Source organism: Pseudopodoces humilis, chromosome 8, assembly GCF_049639895.1.
Source record: "Pseudopodoces humilis isolate 2021_Gansu_Grassland_sample_001 chromosome 8, ASM4963989v1, whole genome shotgun sequence".
Lineage (NCBI taxonomy): Eukaryota > Metazoa > Chordata > Aves > Passeriformes > Paridae > Pseudopodoces > Pseudopodoces humilis.
The window spans coordinates 14099723-14117534 of record NC_142207.1 but is presented as its reverse complement, the minus strand read 5'-3'; the positions used below and the strand labels follow the sequence as shown (position 1 = coordinate 14117534).

The 17812-nt window shown below is 42.6% G+C and overlaps 1 protein-coding gene across 9 annotated transcripts; it reads right to left on the bottom strand.

Moving 5' to 3' along the window:
- Positions 1-799: 799 nt before the first annotated feature.
- On the bottom strand, positions 800-17791 carry TMEM169 (transmembrane protein 169). Of its 9 annotated transcripts, none has more exons than XM_088059234.1 (7): positions 17665-17791; positions 16999-17100; positions 14119-14246; positions 6188-6626; positions 4412-4700; positions 4131-4295; positions 800-2644 (listed from the first exon to the last, which is right to left on the bottom strand). In XM_088059234.1, exons 4-6 carry the CDS (start codon positions 6489-6491, stop codon positions 4148-4150), a joined length of 741 nt encoding a protein of 246 aa, XP_087915360.1. In that variant the 5' UTR covers positions 6492-6626; positions 14119-14246; positions 16999-17100; positions 17665-17791; the 3' UTR covers positions 800-2644; positions 4131-4147. The 9 variants fall into 9 exon arrangements, with proteins under 9 accessions (XP_087915360.1, XP_014105142.1, XP_087915359.1 ...); XM_014249667.2 differs by having other exon boundaries at positions 800-2396; XM_088059233.1 differs by having other exon boundaries at positions 800-2396; positions 4131-4700.
- Between the last annotated feature and the right edge of the window lie 21 nt (positions 17792-17812).

Here is a 17812-nt window from a genome sequence, read left to right as displayed (position 1 = left end):
GTCCTTCATTATGTTCTTCACTGGAGGTGGGAAGTCCTCAACACACATCTGCCACATAAGGAATTCTGTTCCCTTGGCTGTGTTTGCAACAGGCATCAAACCAAAAGCATCTTCCTGTTATTTCCAACTGTTGCACTTCCTGTTTGAGGGAATCACCTGCAGGTAGCTTTTTGGCTCAAAGAGCTGTTTTACTGAAACTGTGCAAAGCCTCAGCTAGGAATTTTGTTTGGGTTTTCTGAAGATCTTTCTCTCCTTAGAAGAAAGAAGATTTCAAATAAGTGTAATAAGACTATGTGGGAGAGATCCAAAGGTGTCATTTAATATTTAGACACCTTGAAGAACTGTAGTGGTGGATTCTCTTGACTTATGAGAGACATCCCTGAAGTACCCAAGGGTTGTAAGAATCTTCCCAGCACAGCTGTAAATATCAGCTCCAAGTCACAGACACACAAACCATGTTTGTAGAATTAAAAGTACTTCCTGTTTTGGTATGGAAGTGTGTCCCCCCCTATAGATCCTTGTGGCTAAAGCTAAACAGATACCAAATGAGTAAAATGAAATCAAAAGTTTTCATTTGTGAGCTATGAACCCAGGACCCAGAGATATATGACAATTCTGGATAGGCACAGTTTAACAAGGGGTAGAACTTAGACCAATTTCAGACACACTTTAAGGTGGATCTTCAGATACAATGAATTCTAATAATTTATCAGCATAGAATGACTATGTCTGCCCCACAGCACTGATTTTAACACAAAGTCAAACAGAAGCATGAGAGCAACACTCCTGTAAAGCCACATATATCTTTATTCTCCACCCAGGCCAGCAAGGATGGGAAAAGGGAATGCAATTAAAAATAACAATCAGCAAACAGTACCTTTACCTAAAAAACATCCAGACTAGAGCAGCCAGAAACACACTCAACAATCAGAGTAACTGGAATTCCTTGCATTCTGACAGTGGCACATAAGCAGAAGTTACTTGGGAGTTTCTGCAAGCGGGGTAGAACAAGACAAAAACTTGTGCTTTTTTTCTTTTACAACAATTGATAATGATTATATATTTTGCAACAGAGAAATTGCTACAGAAGGTAATGGGCAGTTGTTTAGAGAAAAGTCTGAATTAAACTTTTACAAATAGCACCAGAACTAATCCCAAGCACCAGAACTAATCCCAAGCTTAAAATAGCACCCACCAAAATCAATGACAGAACACCTTGAATTTAGCAGGAGCCAATGCAAGCTTAGTTAAGTGTAAAGAAGTAGAAAACACAGGATGGATTGTCCCAGAATATTCTCCAAAATGTGACCTCCAAACCCAGAAGCACACCTGCCACTGCAGAGGGAGGGTACTGTGACTCCTCTGACACTCCTTTGTGTCTTCGTAGCAGTAAGAGGCACAGATTTGGTTTTGTCTCCACTACAGCCGGCTATTAGCAATCATGAAAGCAAATCCTGCAGCTCAGCAGACATTTTACACAGATGTATTCTGTAATGAGCTGGTATTTATCATTGAAGCTCTCTGTAAGCTGAAGGCTCTTTGTGCTACTGACCCCAGCCTTTGGTCTAGTCTTGAACAGCTGCTGTTTGGCAGTGACAGCTGAATTGGGTTTTCTCCCTCTGCAGCAATGCACACTTGCCAGCCATCCTTTCCCCAAACTTGTCTGCTGCATGTTAGAGCCAAGATACACAATCCATCCCTGTCATGCCAGCAGTGTCCCTTTAGGCAAAGCGTGAGAACACTTGCCAGTGGACCTTCCTTTTCCTTAATGCTTGTTAAGCATCACTTATTCCCACCCTCTAGCCATGTGGGAACCTGCAATTGCCATGTGGAGCAGTTATTAAGCAGAGTGGCTGCACTAGGTCACTACAGACTGCCAGCTCTGGCATGGCTCATCCTCAGCATCTCCATTAATTCAGAGGCAAATCACCCTGCCTGATTCAAACAGGCCTGTGAAAGGCATTCCACTGCTTGAACCAGTCCCAGGCATATGTCAGCCCTTTAAAGCCCACTAAACTACCTGACATTGTCTCACACGTTGGGGTCTATTTTTTTTTTTTTTTCTGGAAGTTGGTAATTGCTTTGAAAGACCTCACCAGTAAAAAATGAAAGTAGGAAGCAACAAACACAGCCTGGCTCTACCTGTGCCCAGGGAGCACCACTGCTTTCTCAGTTAAGTGTGGGGCCAAGACTGCTCTTGATATTTTGTTTGTGCGTTATTCACTGTTAAGCCTTCAGCCAATGCTAAGAGGCTCCTTTGACCTCCCAGGGATCAAGGATGCAGCAGATACTACTTATTTCTCAGTGTCTGGACTAGAGGATCAGATGGACTTGTTTATACATCACCAGTTCCCAGATGTTCTAACCAGGACAGTCAGTGTAGTCTTGAGCTCAACCTTAAAATGCAACAGAAAGTATTAGTTTCTGTGAAATACAGCTTCTGAATGCTTCTTTTTGCCATCCTAACACTAGAACAGTTCCCCATGATAGGGAGACCAGGGAAGCGAGACACCTTCAGAGACAGGAGTGACCATTCAACTGACAGACTGTATGCCACAACTTACCTACCTACACACATGCAAATGGTGGGCTCCTCTGGCTTGGGGATCACCGACTTTCCAGCAGCACCAGCTGAACTGGAGCACTGAGAAAATTAACCATGTTTCAGATGTGTTACTCAGCCCCCATTAGAATTTGCTACACCTCTCTTTAATTTTGCTCATCTCCTTCCTAGGCCAAAACCCCAATAGTTGATCAAGAAAAAAAGAACTTTTCTGCTAGTAATTTTTTAAAGAGATAATTAAATTTTTTCTAGCCTATGGTGGCCACCTCAGCCTGGTCAGGAAGCCCACTGTGAAGCCGTGAAAAATCCAAAAAGGAGGGAAAACCATTACGAAAATAAGACACGAAGGGGGGGAGAATGTATGATCATGTATGACTTGTTGCTCTTCCATATAATTAAGCGGGAAGAGGGATGAGGTGGGGAAAGGCAACACAGATTTCCAGAGCTGATGGAAATTAACTTCTGGACTCCCAATTCTGAAAGGAGAGGTCCAACAGCTCTTCCATAAGAGCAAGTTGAAACCCACAATAATTTGTTTCAGAGCCCTTCGCATCCCCAAGAGCCTTCAACTCCACCTCCCTAAATCCAGGTGCTGCAAGTCCACACCTGCATTGCAGTGAGATGTAAATGGATTGCCCCTTCCTTAGGGACAGGCACCTCCTTAGGTGTTCCCTCCCTATAATGCAACCGTTTGCACTGCACACCGTGTATGACTCCTGTAGATGGTTCCTTCCTAGCAGTGCACATATCCAGAGATCCACTGCAGGTGTGTTCCAAGCACCTATCTGAGCACCTGCACTTGAGGGATCTCGGTGACACCCCCATCAGGTCCCCACACACCGCATTACAAAGCAAGCCCCGTTCTTCCGTCGTGCAATGGGGCTGTCTCAGGTCAGCGCAGAACTCACTTGCCTTTGTTGGCAGCTATGCTGTCCTCTCCCACTATTCCAGTGGTCTGTGACACTGGACTCTGACAGTGTCTAAGCAGTCAGCCTGCCTAAGTTAGCTGCTTTTGTTGGAAAGACTGGGAAAGGACCCTAAGAAAACTGCAGGAACATCACACATTTTGCAATTTAGCCTCCACCTCTGAATAGGTTCCTATCTCTTGAAGTTCATCCCCCAAGCAGAGACTTCTTTTCACTGTGTCATAGGTCACTACTATGTCCTACTGCTGAAAAGTAAAGTCTACCTTGACAGAAGTGGACTTTTCATAATATATCTCTGCTACTCTACAAACAGCCAGAGCCCTGCAGACCTGGATTTTCTTATGATTCCCAGAAGCCGTAATTAGCTACAACACATGAGAAATCCTTGGAAAGCCATGCACCTCCCCACCCAGAGCATGTGAAGCTAGCATTCTTGCATTCTGTGACATTCAAAGAGGACCCTCAGCCCAATACTTTATTCATTAAGTTTGTGTTTAAATATATATGTATATTTTTTTAAAAATCAGTGTATTATTTTCTAGGTGAGAACACTTGAGTGTGACCAAAATAGTCATCCAGGACAAAGGCTCAGACTGCTGAGGTCTCAACCCCCTGCGCAGAGCTCTTGCCAGAGAGACTACCTGAGATATTGTCAGAATCAAGCAGCTCGACAATGCTGTACGGAGAACAATCTTCCAAGCCCAGCTTGCTGCAGAGCCAGCCACAGAATCCTTTCTCCATATCCCTGACAGCGTGCCACCAGTACCCAAAGGACCATGCTACCTGGGCTACAGCTGAATACAGGCCTAGGGAGAAAGAAACAACCATAATTATAATTGGGTAGAAGATAATCAAAAAGGGGCAAAAGGTGATTTTGTGCCAGAAGGTCCTCTCTTCATTGTACACCAAGAAGATGTTGTACCATGTAATGGTTCCATAGTAGAATGAAACCACGAAGGACACTACAAAAATGATGGGGAGGCAAATGATGGTCCAGAGGACGATGTGGGGCCCTCTGTCTAACCCAATATCACACTTCTTCTTCTTCTCAGGTACATCTTCTTTAGGAGGTTCCTTTGACTTAGCCAGTTCCTGCAGCTCTTTATCCGTTAGTGTGACGTGGATATCCACCATCTGACCCTTCTTCTTTCCCCTGGTGATTGTTCCAGTCAAGGTGACATATCGGCTGTCTAAAGGCATGTTCCAGACACCTACAACACAGATAAACTCATCTACATCAGACTTATTTTCTGGACAAAGTATTTTGTGTAAATCCTCAAAGACCCCAAAGAAATTAGATAGTGCATATGGAGTTACAGTTAAAACTAAATTTAAAAAGATGGAAGGCAAGAAGCAATGCAGTATGAAGAAAATTATCACAGAAGAAAATGGAAGAAGAGCTAATGAGGAAAAAGACAGGAATTCCAGATGATAGAAATCACAAGGGAGAAAACTCCAGGATCTCCACTAGGGACAATTCATGAAGGGAAAGTGCTGCAACAGAGTAAGTCAATTGAAAATGGTATGCCTGTTTTCTCTGTTTACTTCATAGATTTATTGCTGAACAGCATGGACACTTGGGATTAATTAGATAAATACCACTGAGACACTTGTTTTGGAATAAGCACATCCACACATGGAATTATACCTGAATAGCTAGTATTTCACTTTACATTTGCATTGCATCTCAATCCAAACTAATTTTTGAAGGTTAGAAAAATTTAACAAACTGTCATAAAATTATATTTGCAGTCTGAGAGATCAGCAGAGGCACCAAACTGGACAGTGCTGGTATATGTGTTAAAGCTACAAAGGGACTGCCTTAGCTTTCAAGTGACATTGTTATAGGATGGGCCATGCAGTGGTACTGGCCATAAACTCTTTGGGGCTACAGTGTATTTCCTCCTGGTTTTAATTCTGACTAGCTTGGAAGAGGGTCTTCAGAAATTCTTAAAAAGAGGCTGAGCAGCTTGAAGTCCTCTGCAAAAGTAGGAAGGCAGCAGGTAAGTAATGAGGATAGGGTCTGGGATAATGGGGGAATCTAGTGTATCTGGTGGAACAAGAACATTTAAGCCCCTCTCAGCCTGCACTGCTGACTCACAAGAGTATTTAGCCACAGGACCTGCCTTCCACACTTCCCTGAAAAGGTACCCAGGGCAGATAGCACAAGTGAAAGTGATTCCAAGATCCCCCATGATGACCTTACCAAATAATCACCCTTTAAGAGGAAGCAGTGCTGAGTATATGCAAACAGAAGGCAACAACAAATCCTAGATAATGAGTTAAATTCCCTATCAAAGGTAGAGCCACTAACTCCATCTGCTTCCATCCTTTCACTTAACAGGCAGTTATTCAGGCATGGACAGTGGCTTGATCACAGCTTAGGATGACATCATTGGCTTAATGCTTGCATAGCACCACAACCAGCACATCAACCCCAATCAGCACATACATTCAAACTAAGACTGTAGCAACAACCAAACTTTACTAGTTTGTGAACAAACTAGCAAAGAACTGAAGGAGACATCCCAAATCAGCCTGTAATGCTTTCTGTTTCAGAACACTTTCATGTATGAACTCAAGCTCTCCTTGCCTGCAGTCTTGGAGAGGGTTGGTCCCACAGTCACTTCTATTTCACTTTAAAGCATAATGGTATCAAAAAAGCTTATGTGAAGTGAGAGTTCTCAGGACTACATACCATCTGTCATAGACTGACCCAGGAACTTGGAGCCTTCCTCAGAGCTCCTCTCCCCTCCTTCTTCATCCACCTGTTCTTCTTCCACCTTATTGTCATTTTCAGACCGATACACTATTATTGACTCGGGACGGGACTCTTTCTTCTTCTTTTTCCTCCGGTCCATAGTGGCCTCCCCATCAAAGGTCACAGTGGTTGCCACAGCCCTTCTCATTGTGCCACAGCGAGGGCTCTGGCCTCCGGACTTGATGTCCTTCTGCACAGTCTCCTCCATCCTACTGCTGCTCTCAGTCACCTCACCTGGCATCTTGTAGCACCTGTTTCCAATCCAACAGCACCAATCCTGCACTTAGAAGTCATTGATTAACAATGGTCCCATGGATGCTGTGTTCTGGTTAGTTGTCCCACTGCTGGTATCCAAACTATGCACTCCATTCCCAGCCTAAAATGAGAGAGAAGGCTGAAAAAGTGTCTTTGTCTTACCAAACAGAAAAGATTGACAGAATTTTACTAAAAAGGGTTACTTCCAAGTCATCTGAAGATCTCTATTACTGTCCTTACCATCAGTTCTCTTACATGGATACATGTTTTGTGGTATCTAATCTATCTTGAGTCTTAGGGTCCAGTTTTCACTATAACAAACCAAAGCTACTGGAAACAGTACTAACATTTATAAGAAGGGATTAAACATAGCCAGCTTACTGGATGAATTTAACATTCCTCTGTAATGCTGGAAACAGAAAACAATAGTTTTGGCCCAAATGCATCAGAATAAAGATTGAAACCATAGATGAGAAAGAAGTTAACTTAAGGGACTTAATTAAGAGGTTAATTTAAGGGACTGGCCTACAGACAACTGCAGCAGGAACACTGTGCTTGTCCAGCATTACAACAGCTATATTGGTGCCAGCCTTTCTCATTTTGATTGTCTAATGATTTACTCCCCTTTGCAAGGATATTACAAAAAATAATCAAATTATGTCAAAATCAGTGATGTTTCAAACTGTAACGGTTTAGCAAAATGTAGTGTTGCCATACTTTAAAAACACAGAATATACAGTGGATTTAAAGCAAAATTATTATTAAGGTGACTTTAAGGAGAGGGAATTGGAAACCACAGTAAATTCTTCTGATTGTGCAGAGAAAATAACACAAGTCTTCACAAATCTTTTTAGCAAAAATGAATTTTTGTTCCTCATTCAAGCAAAGTTAACAGCGATATCAAGTGAAACTGTCATCCATGGGAAAGCTGCCTAAGTAAAAAACACATAATTAAACATGCATTGAGGCAGACAAATCCTGCTCCATGAATATGGAAAAAGAATTAATGGTTCTTGGATTTCATAACATTTAAGGAAACTGACTGTGCCAAGTATTCATGAAGCATTTAGGTACAAATCTGAATACAATGAATAACATTTTAACAATTCTGAAGAGCTCTGTTGAACATTTACATGAACATTTGTATTTAAAAGAATGCATGTGACCAACAATTATGCTTCTACCTAGTAACTGAGTCTTTCCTTTAACAGGAAACGAAGACACAGGTATCATAGTTTATAGCCTACATAATGCTGGGGAAAGAGTTTTGAATGGATGATAAAAAAAGTTGAGCATTTTTAAATTCAGCAGTATGGTCCTGGTCTTCCCACAGATCTAAGATTTTGCTGGTGTGTTTTAAATTTTGTGCAGAACTTTAGATCAACTATTTATGCCTCCTATGTTCACACTTACACATACCACACCCACACAAAACTTGTAATTGTATCACTTTAACACCTAAGACTGTGCCCATTTGGCTCTACGGAGGCTTGAAGAATTCAACAATTCAGATTATTTTTGTGCATGAGAGAAAATAAATCTTCTCATTTAGACACATAAAATGGACTTAAAAACCCCTCAAGATTCAGCATACCCCAGAAGCCAGACTACTTCTAAGTCACTGGGCAGACAATATTTTTAGCTCTGCAGCATGGCTGGAAAGAGTCTGTTTAGATTGCCATCACCTGCCTTAAAATATGTATGCCTAAATTAGCAGACATAGTGGAAAACACAAATTCATGTAAGCTTTTGTTTGTTGTTTTTTAAAAAAATGCCTTCACGAGTAAATGGAATGAATTTATGCTATGGAATAAACTGTCTCTTTGTAGTGAATTCATTCAGGAAGTACAGTAGGCTCTAACATTTTTCTCTGAAAATCAGCTGTAAAAATTCATGGTTTGTATCTATAAAACCCTAAAATTAACTGATTGAGCCTAATAAGCCCCTGAGATAAAAGTCAGATTCTGCTTCCAAAAGTGAGAAAAACAGGCCTGGAAACAGAGAAACCAAAAGCATCACTTCTGTAATAACCTTCTAAAAGTCTGGAGAACAGAAGTTTCTTAGATTCCCAAAGTTCCTGGCTGCAGTTGCATGTTCAGTCCCTACTGACTTGAGAAGGGAATGACTTACAAGTAACATTTAAAAATAACACAAAGCTACAAGCAAATATCTGTAGTTGGGCTTTTTTTTTTTCCTTTAAGTTGATCCAGCTGGGCCTTGCTTAAACTCACAGTGGATGATAAGCTAATGTCAGTTCTCAGTGTGATGCCAAAGCCCAAAAGACTATGTCAGCCTTGACTGTGCAAGGAGCAAGGTGATGTCCCTTTTGAATCTCTCACAGATGGGCACTGCCAATCTGTGTCCTGTTCTTGTGCTCACCACGCAGGCTGAATGCTGATTAATGTCCAGAAGATTCCTATGATCCTATACCCAAGTTATTTTGCTATGTCTGATGTTCCCACCGCACTATAGCAGCTACCGCCTCTGTGAGTTACCACCAGGACTGCAAACACCTCCACAACAGGGGAATCTGAGAGTGGCAGCTCAGTTTCTCCTCTTGCTGATAAAAGGAGAGGGAATGGGGGACAAACCCCTAAGAAGCACTGTTGCTGTGGCTGAGTCAAAGCCCTTGGGATAAGAAAATGAAGGAGGCCAGATTATTCTGTTTAAGGCACAAGAAGATAAAATCTGATGTCAGTCTGTCTACACCAAAACCAAAAGCGTGTAGGAGGTCCTTGTGACCCAGCAGAGGAGGATGAAGCAAGATAAAAACCTGAAAGATGCAAATACAGGGCAGATGTTAGGTAGGTGTTTTAACAAAGTGGGTAGGTGTCCCATGGTATCTATCACTGCATGATAAACTGTCACGGGAAACCTCCAAATCTGGACTGCCTATACTGGCAGAATTTTGGTCACCTGTACTTGACCAGAAGAGGGGAAGTCCTCTGGTTTGCATAAGGGAGCAGTCAGATTGAAGATCACAAAGATCCCTCCTGATCTTATGCCTGTTCTCACAGTACATGCATATTTTTCTCTCATTGGTTTCCCAATGAAGCAGCTAGAATCTCCTGCCAGCTAGTCCAGAACTTCTGAACACAGCACTTCAAAATACCACCATCAGCCCTACATCCCACAGCAGTGCTGCTGAGTTGAACAGGTTCAAGCTTCAGTCCCATTTTTCTTGGGAATATTTTCTCTGTAATTGTAAACAAGAAATGGGCTCTTGCAGAAATCACAGTAGTGTACAAAGAGCTTAATTTTCCTCTCTTCCTTTTCTTTACAACTTCTAAAGATAAGGCCAGCTCTCAGCACCACACAGCCATCCATAGCACCAGTTCCTTCAGCCACACACCAAAACCTTCACCCTTTAAAAGCCTTGCTGTGGAGCTGAAACATTAACAATTGCTGTGCATCTCATACCAGCAATGCCTCCCACGTGGGAGCTCAGAGGCAGACAGGAATCTAATAACTGTCCACCATGGGAGGGAAGGAAAAGAAATGGTCATATTTCAGAGACAGCAAGGAACAGTTTATTAGCCAAACAATTTGTTATTAATCTCCATATGAAAACAGATGGAGAACCCTGGGGAGGCTGCTCTGCAAAAACACTTTGTCAAGTAATTTTTAGAAGCACAGTCTTCTGTTACTATGCAGGAAAGCTACGGCTGCTTATGCTTCCTGTGACAGTAATAGTCTTTGACACACAAAACAGGAGCCTAAAAGCTTGGCCTTGCACCATTTAGGTCAAAGGAAGCTTCTTCCATTGGTTTTCAGGGTTTGATATTGCTGCTAACAGAAGAGAAATTATCTGGTTTCAATGCAGATGGGAAGGAAGAGCCTCCCTGCAAGCTAATAAAATCCTTGATCTTAAATCCCTGCTACAGCACAAGTAACCTTTTTATGACTGCTCAGAGCAGACATGAGAGGAAAAAATGTAGACAGTAAGCAGCAAAGAGCATAAATTTTTATTTTTATAGTCACATAAAATGTACAACACATAAGAAGAACTGGCACAGTGTCTTCACTCACATCATGCAGGGGTTGTCTGCAAAAACAAAAAAACAACCTGTGCTTTAGAAGCACTGTGATTTATGCAGGATGGGGAAGAGATGAAGGGAAATCTATCCCAGAGACACACCTTGAGAGCTTCCTAGCCACAGATCTTTTGCTTGTGGCTTTTACTCCATAACCTCTGCATCCCCAATCCCATCTCCACTCAACCCCTACCTCTGATTTTGTGCATGTGTGTGGTTTTGAGCATGCATGTTACCCAAAGGATCTTCTCCAATCCCTAGTATTTTTAAAGGGGTTATCTGCTGGCAAACTGTACACATGAAATATAGGTGGCATTAGATGCATCCAGCTGTTCAGGACAGAACAGTCTGTCACCAAGCAATCGTGTTATGATGAAATGCATTGGTCTAATGCAGAACATGCGGCCCCTAGGCCCTAGAAAAACATGTGACAAGACATATATAAGAAAACACATTTAATTCACATATTATGTAGTAAAAGGGCCAAATGGTAGGGCTCCCTCCACAGCTTTGGATCTGTTTTAAATACCTAAATGACTCCACATTAGCTTTCACATATGTATCCTCACCTGTTAAAACAGAGGATGTCTGTTTCCTCTTTATTTCATGGTGAAATAGCTCAAACTAGATTGTACAGTTACTTGACTCTAGCAAATAATCAAAGCTGTGATGAATGAATTAGACGGTGAGGCAAGAACAGCTCCTCCCTATCAGTACTAGGGTCTGTGCAGCTTGTGGTGAGCTTGACAGGGGGATTTATCTCACTGAAAATAATAAAATGTTATTTTTAGCCATACAGATTCTTCACCAAGCAGCTCCTTCTACAGGAATGAATGTCTAAGAAAGGAGGGAAAAACTACCCCTCCTGGCAGTGGCTGATTTTAGACTGCATTGTCTGTGTGACAACAGCAAGAAATACAAAGGAAAACATCTACCTCTGCCACCCCAGCAAGGTAAAAGAAAGCAAACACCAAAGGTCAAAGTTCACACACATCTTTCTCTCCCTGCTTAATCCACAGGCTTCCAAGCACTTTAATTTCTTGGAAAGAGAAACAAGAAAAATGACCATGCTCTGGGCATACTTCCAAGCAGAAGCAGACTACAAGCTGGACTGCCAAAAGCAGAGGTTGGCACTGAGCACCTGAGCAGAAGGGATGACACAGTAAGATGACTCAAGCCACCAAAAACTTTACAGGTGTTTGCTAGTGGAGCCCCGCCATGCTTCATGCCTTCCCCTCAGGAGCAGAAGGTGCTAAAAGCTCAAGCTAAGAGCAAAGGGAGGCGCGGGCAAGCAACATGATTTCTGTGGGCAAGCACTGCCAGACCCAAGTTTGCTCAGTCCCTCCAGTTTATTACAGACACACAGCTCCTGCCTGTTGACAGGTGCCATTAGTGCCAGCTCTGCCCCACACCACGAGCCAAACCTGCTGTGGCCAGCTCAGCTGTCAGATCATCAGTGGAGCTGCAGCAAGACTGGACTTGCTTAGGAATAGATTAAGGGTTTCCTGGCTCCTGGGGCCATGCTGGGTAGCTCAGGACCCTTGCTCTCCCTTCCATTCTTCCACGAGACACCAAACTCTTGCTGACAGCATTCTACAGATACAGACAAAACACCAAAAAAAAGCAGTAAAGAGATGCATTTCAGTGTCACTATATTGTTCCTGAATAACATTTTCCAAGGATATTTTTAAAAGTCAAGGACATTTTACAGAGTATCTGTTCTATGAATCAGTTCTTTTTATTTTCCTTTGCTGTTTCATAACTTTTCCAAATGTCACAGAACAATAACTGCTGTGTAGATCACTTATTAATGAAAACTGGAGGACAGCATATGAGAATAGCTGAGCATTTTTATTTTATAGTAAATGGAATGCCCAATTAATTTTCTTGCACACCAACTTTTTAAAAATCCCCCAACTGTACTAGTCTACCTTTTTTGGAGAAAAAGACTGAAATGCTATCTTGCCCTTGTCTTCCCACTTATTTAAACAGACTGCTAGAAGAAAGAGAAATTGAGATAAAAGAGACAAAGCTTCCCACTGCCTCCACATGGATGATATCTGTTTATGTTTATTATATTATGCTAAAAATGTCAAGGAATGGCATAGGCACATTAGCCTTTAAAGAAGAGAACAAAGGCTTTAAAAGGAGCCTGATTTGGAATTGGAAGGTTTGAAATCTTCAAAGCAAACCAAGCATTTAGATATGAGTCTTGAATAAACTCAAAAGTCCCTAAATTTTGTAGGAAAAATTAGGTTTCAACTGTACAGGCACATTTTCTTTGCTCCCCTGCTCTACCCCTCACTTCTGGATTTGCCAAAACAGGCCATCCTGTACCTTGAAAAAGCAGGTGCTCATTGTAAGCCCTGCCACATCCCCCAGGTCACTGCTGGATTACACTGTACTATAGGAACACCTGAACAAAATCAATCCCACCATCTTCAGTCAAACATCCTGCCTCCAAAGCAGTGCCTTTAGGCTGGGATCAAGTGTAGCATCTATTTTTATTGCTATAAGACCCAGCCTTTCCTTGGCTGGGATTGGAAGATGCACTAGGAACTTGCTGCATACACAAACCAGAGTTGTGTCTCCTCCCCTCCAGGCATCCAAGCAGATGCCTATAAAACAGAAAAAAGCAAGTAAGTAGTACATGGAAACAGAGCTTTGACTTTCCCACACCAAAGTGCAGAGAAAACACCTTCTACACAGCCTATACACACACAAGTGGGAGTAAGAAACATTGGGAGTTGCTCCAAAGCCATGAAACACCAGTGGTGGGTGTGAAGCACCTGTACTAACACAGGACTTCTGCTACTCACCTGACTGGCAGGGAACGCCAGTGAAGAGCTCCAAGACCTGCATCATGTAGTAGTCTCAAGAGAAGATTTTAATGCATGCTGGAGTCTTTTCTGACTTTTACAATAACTACAAGAACTCTGGTTAACACCTCAGGCTTTTTCCTTCCTTCCTACTCAAGATCCCTGACCATCTCAAGTCTCAGTCCCCTTTCCTGCCCTGCTCTGTGCTGGCAAAATCAACCACCCCAGTGCTTTAATCTGACAAAATGAGGAGAAACCACACATTGAAATACCTGCAATTAGAGAGGAAGCAGTTGCAGCCATACAGCCTAATGGAAAATACAGTCAATTGTAAATCCAGTCTGGAAAGCATTATCTGAAAAATACCAACAACAAGCTACATACATCCTGTGCTTCTTCTTTAGGCAATGTATTTGGGGGCTTCAAATCAGAGCTTTCTCTGAGTAACACCTGGCTGCAGCCCACGAGTTGCTGGAGAACACAACTGCACAGAGTTACAACTGGAATATCCCCCTGGGAGTGGTTCAGGATTGTTTAATGCATTGCACAGTAAATATAATCTAGGATATTTAGAAAGTATCTCCAGCAGCAGGAATTACTTGGCTCAGGGGAGTTGTGATTGGATACAAGTGCAGATAGAGACCTGTGATGCCAGGATATTAAAAATGCAGCACTTTGAATTGCAGGCAAGTGAAAGCTTCAGTATCATTAGTATGGCACTAGCAGGGTGTGTGATTGCTTAGAAAATCTATATACGTACCTGTTTCAAACTGTTTGATGCTGATATTCTGTATCTCGCACCACTGTGAACTCTGTTCTGAGTGGGACGTCTGTCTTGGTATCTCCTCCATTTTTTATTTTTTTTTTTTAATCACTGGGATGAAATTGCTAGGGATAATGATAAAAGATTGTATAATCCTGATTATGTTCTAGTTAGACTGAAATCCCCCAAGACATGGCTGAGAGTAAAGTGTCTTTTCAGAGAGAAGTCCCCAAAAAGATGAATTGACTAGAAAGCCTGAACATCAGCTGGGGCTGACCAGGAGGCTGTTCTGACATGGAAACCTGAAGTCACAAAACAGAAAGGATCTCACTTGCTGTTGAGAGATGATGAAAGGAAAAGCAGCCTCAGGAGATAATGTACAGACAGGAGGTGAAAGTAGCAGGGATTTCCAAAGAGTTGCATAATCCCATGGAAAGGTCCAGAGAGGTAAAGACAAACTCACACCAGCTTTCATTTGGTTTTGTCTCAATCCAAGCATTTCTTGTAACAGGTATGGGAAGGGAAGAAATTATTATTGTTACAATTGTGGTTTTTGGTATCCCAGGAGAAGAAAAATATGAACTTGAAGCACCTGTAAGAGTGGGGTCTGGGAAAGCAGAGGCTACTGGAGTGCTTGCCTGCATTTTTCTGAAGGCTAACTAGCAGAAATCCTCTATGAAAAGCTGTCTCTAACCTTAAAATTTTATTTCAGGCACTAAGATGATTTTCATTAAATCTCCTCTGCCCTCAGCTCCTTTTAAGACTGCTGACCCCAGGGATACCTCTCACAGGGTTTGGATCCTGTGGAGGTTTCTCTCCTGTCTGGACCCACCCCTTTTCTCACATCAGGTTGGTACTTAACTACTCTTGAAACCTTTCCCCTTGCCAACGTGTATTCTGAGCTACAGGAGGGCACAGACACTCTGAAGGATAGCATGCCATAAGGAATTCTCAAGGCAGTACATATCAGTGCCAGGATTTTTAAAGTATGGCAGCATACTGGACTGGCAGGAGTCATCAACTGAACAGCTGAGCCATAGGCTGGCAAAGCACGTCAGCTTTGGACAAAAGTAGCCTTTTCTGAAAACGGAGAATTTCCTATTCATCTCAATAAATTGAACTACTTCATTCAAAGCCAAGACACAATCTGGGGGCTGTAAAAACAGGAAATCTAGTTTTTTCTCTTCAATATGTAAATAAAAATGTAGATGTTCAAGAATGACATATGCTAATCCTACAACTCCAAAGAAGCTGACAACTGGAAAAAAACTACTGATTTTTTTTGTCATTTTGACTTTTGAATGGTTGATGTTTTAAGCGATAGTTATACCAAGGCAAAAAAAGTCAGATGGTAAACTTAAAAAAAAATAAAATTAAGACTCTGAAGCTTTAAATGCAGATTTATTTTCTTCCAAATGCAAGCTGACACATACCGAAAAAACAAAAAATAAGCTGTATAATCAGACACTATTTTCTAACACATAAAAATTCAGAATCTTAACATTAAGTTTATAGAGTACCATCAATATGCAAAAGCTTTATGCTTACTGAATTTACCACTCTGTGTGGAATGACAGACCAACATGTTTTAATGCTATCAATAGAAGTAACATTCCTTTGTGATTAAGAAAGTACAAGCATATGAGGAGATTAAAATTGATTTAGTTAATAAGATTTTCTTCCTTTCAGCTGAAATAATTTTGAATTTCAACAACAGGGGTCAAATCGATTCACATAAAGGTACAATTTGAATCCTTGGTTCAAAGGCAATGCACACAACAGTGAAAAAAAGCCACTGCTTTGCTGAGAATGTCCATGAGCATTGGTTATCCCAGCTCTATTTCTTGTGGATACATTTTGTACCAGAAGGGGCTACCCTCCACTAAATTCGATGTTTCCTTTTCCCTCCTCCTGCCTCTACAGTCTTTATGCCTTTCCCCTTTCTCCTCCAACCCATCATTCACAGAACCTTAACACATGTGTTCAGCCCCTTTTTTATGGCATTTCTGTAGCTACTGGGAAATACCAGAAACCAAGATATATCCTGATAGGGGAAAAAAATTCTTTGATAGTGCTCTCCAGGAAGAACACTGAAGTCAATTAAGTCACACGAGCAGAAAGGCCCACTGGATTTTCCTTGGAGCTATGCAGCTCAGTTGGGATGGCAAGCAGGCTGGAATATGAAGATCTAATTCACTAGCACAGATGAGTACTTCTCCTGGGATTAATTAATAATTGCTCTGGTACGGCCTGCCTAAGGTATGTAGAGCACCCAGAGACAGTTAATGGGGATCTGTGAAGTCTCAGATTGTGAAAGATAATTAAAGGAAGGGAAAAAATTTTTTGCAATGTCACTCACAGTGCTTCATGTTTTGCCTCAAGAAATTAAAATGCTTTAAACACTGAAGTATTCTGCAAACATTGACCCAGCTGAAAAGGGCAATTTTGTCTAACAGTTGCCTTATTGGCCTAAGTCACCATGCAGAAATCCACCCCTGTCTTGTCACCCTTTGGTGAATGAATCTGGACACACTGTTAGAACTTCTCCATGCCTTCCCTCTCATACCCTTAAAAGGAAGGCATACAGCTTCCCTAGAAACACACTGAACTTCAGAATAAAGATGTTATACTAAAATTGTCCCCGATTTAAAGTATTAAACCTTGAAATATGCTTTTGGAAAAGTAAATAATAAAAAGTACATTTGTTTCATAAATGAGAATCCCAAAACAGACTCAATGATTCTACCACTTTACTTACATGTCTCAAAAAAAAAAAAAAAAAAACCAAAAAAAACAAAAAACAAAACCAAAGTCACTCTCTTCTCACATTAGCCAACTCTCCTAAGGCAAAAATAACAAGACAGAATTGAGACATACTTTCAAACATCTCTTCTATTGAAAAGGACAGAGGAGATGCCTGGAAAGACACTGAACATGCACACACATGCTGCTGGGCACATCAGCGCTGGTTAAAATCACCTGGAAAGGACAAAGATGCTTTGTCACTTCACTGTGGGACAGAAAAGAAAATAATGTTTTCTGTCCTCTGTGTCAACTGAGCTTAGTTAGGGCCATTTTAAGGGGGCCGGGAGTGTGGGGACGGACACCACCACCACAAAGGCATTTTAGCCCAAAATGACTCTGCTGGGGACATGGTAAACGCGATCACCTCAGCCTTCACGGCTTCTTCCCGACAAAGTCCGTGCCCAGAGAGAGGACTGCCCGCGGCAAGCGCACACCAGCACCTTCCTCTGCTCCGTGACACCCTCCGGGCTTTCCGCCGGCTGCTCCCGCTGCTCCTCAGGGTGCCTGCCCGCGTCCACGGGGAAGGTGACCGAAGCGGAATAGAAAACCAAGGCGACCCATCCCTTGCAAGCAGACGAGCCCGCGACTGCGGGCAGGTGGGCGCTCACTGCGGGGCTGCAGCGGCGACCCCGCGGCGCCGCCGGAGGCACCGACCCCTCCCGGGCGCTCAGCGGTCTCTGCCCCGCGGGGTCGGACCCGGGCGACACCGACAGCGGACAGCCGCCCCCCGTGCCTTACCTGCCGCCCGCGGTGCCGAGCTGTCCGCGCCACAGGACCCTAGCACCGCCGCCACCGCTCCGCCGTCCCCGGCGCCGAGCCCCGGGCGGGCGGGGCCGCGCGTCACGCAGCGGGGCGGGCGCGGCTGAGGCGGGCAGGGAAGGAGGCC

What these genes read in the sequence shown, in the direction of transcription:
- TMEM169 (XM_014249665.2), bottom strand. Translation starts at nt 6,491, where the DNA reads ATGCCAGGTGAGGTGACTGAGAGCAGCAGTAGGATGGAGGAGACTGTG. An exon ending in GGGTCAGTCTATGACAGATG is followed by an intron (nt 4,701 to 6,187) that starts GTATGTAGTCCT and finishes TCTGTGTTGTAG; the next exon opens with GTGTCTGGAACATGCCTTTA.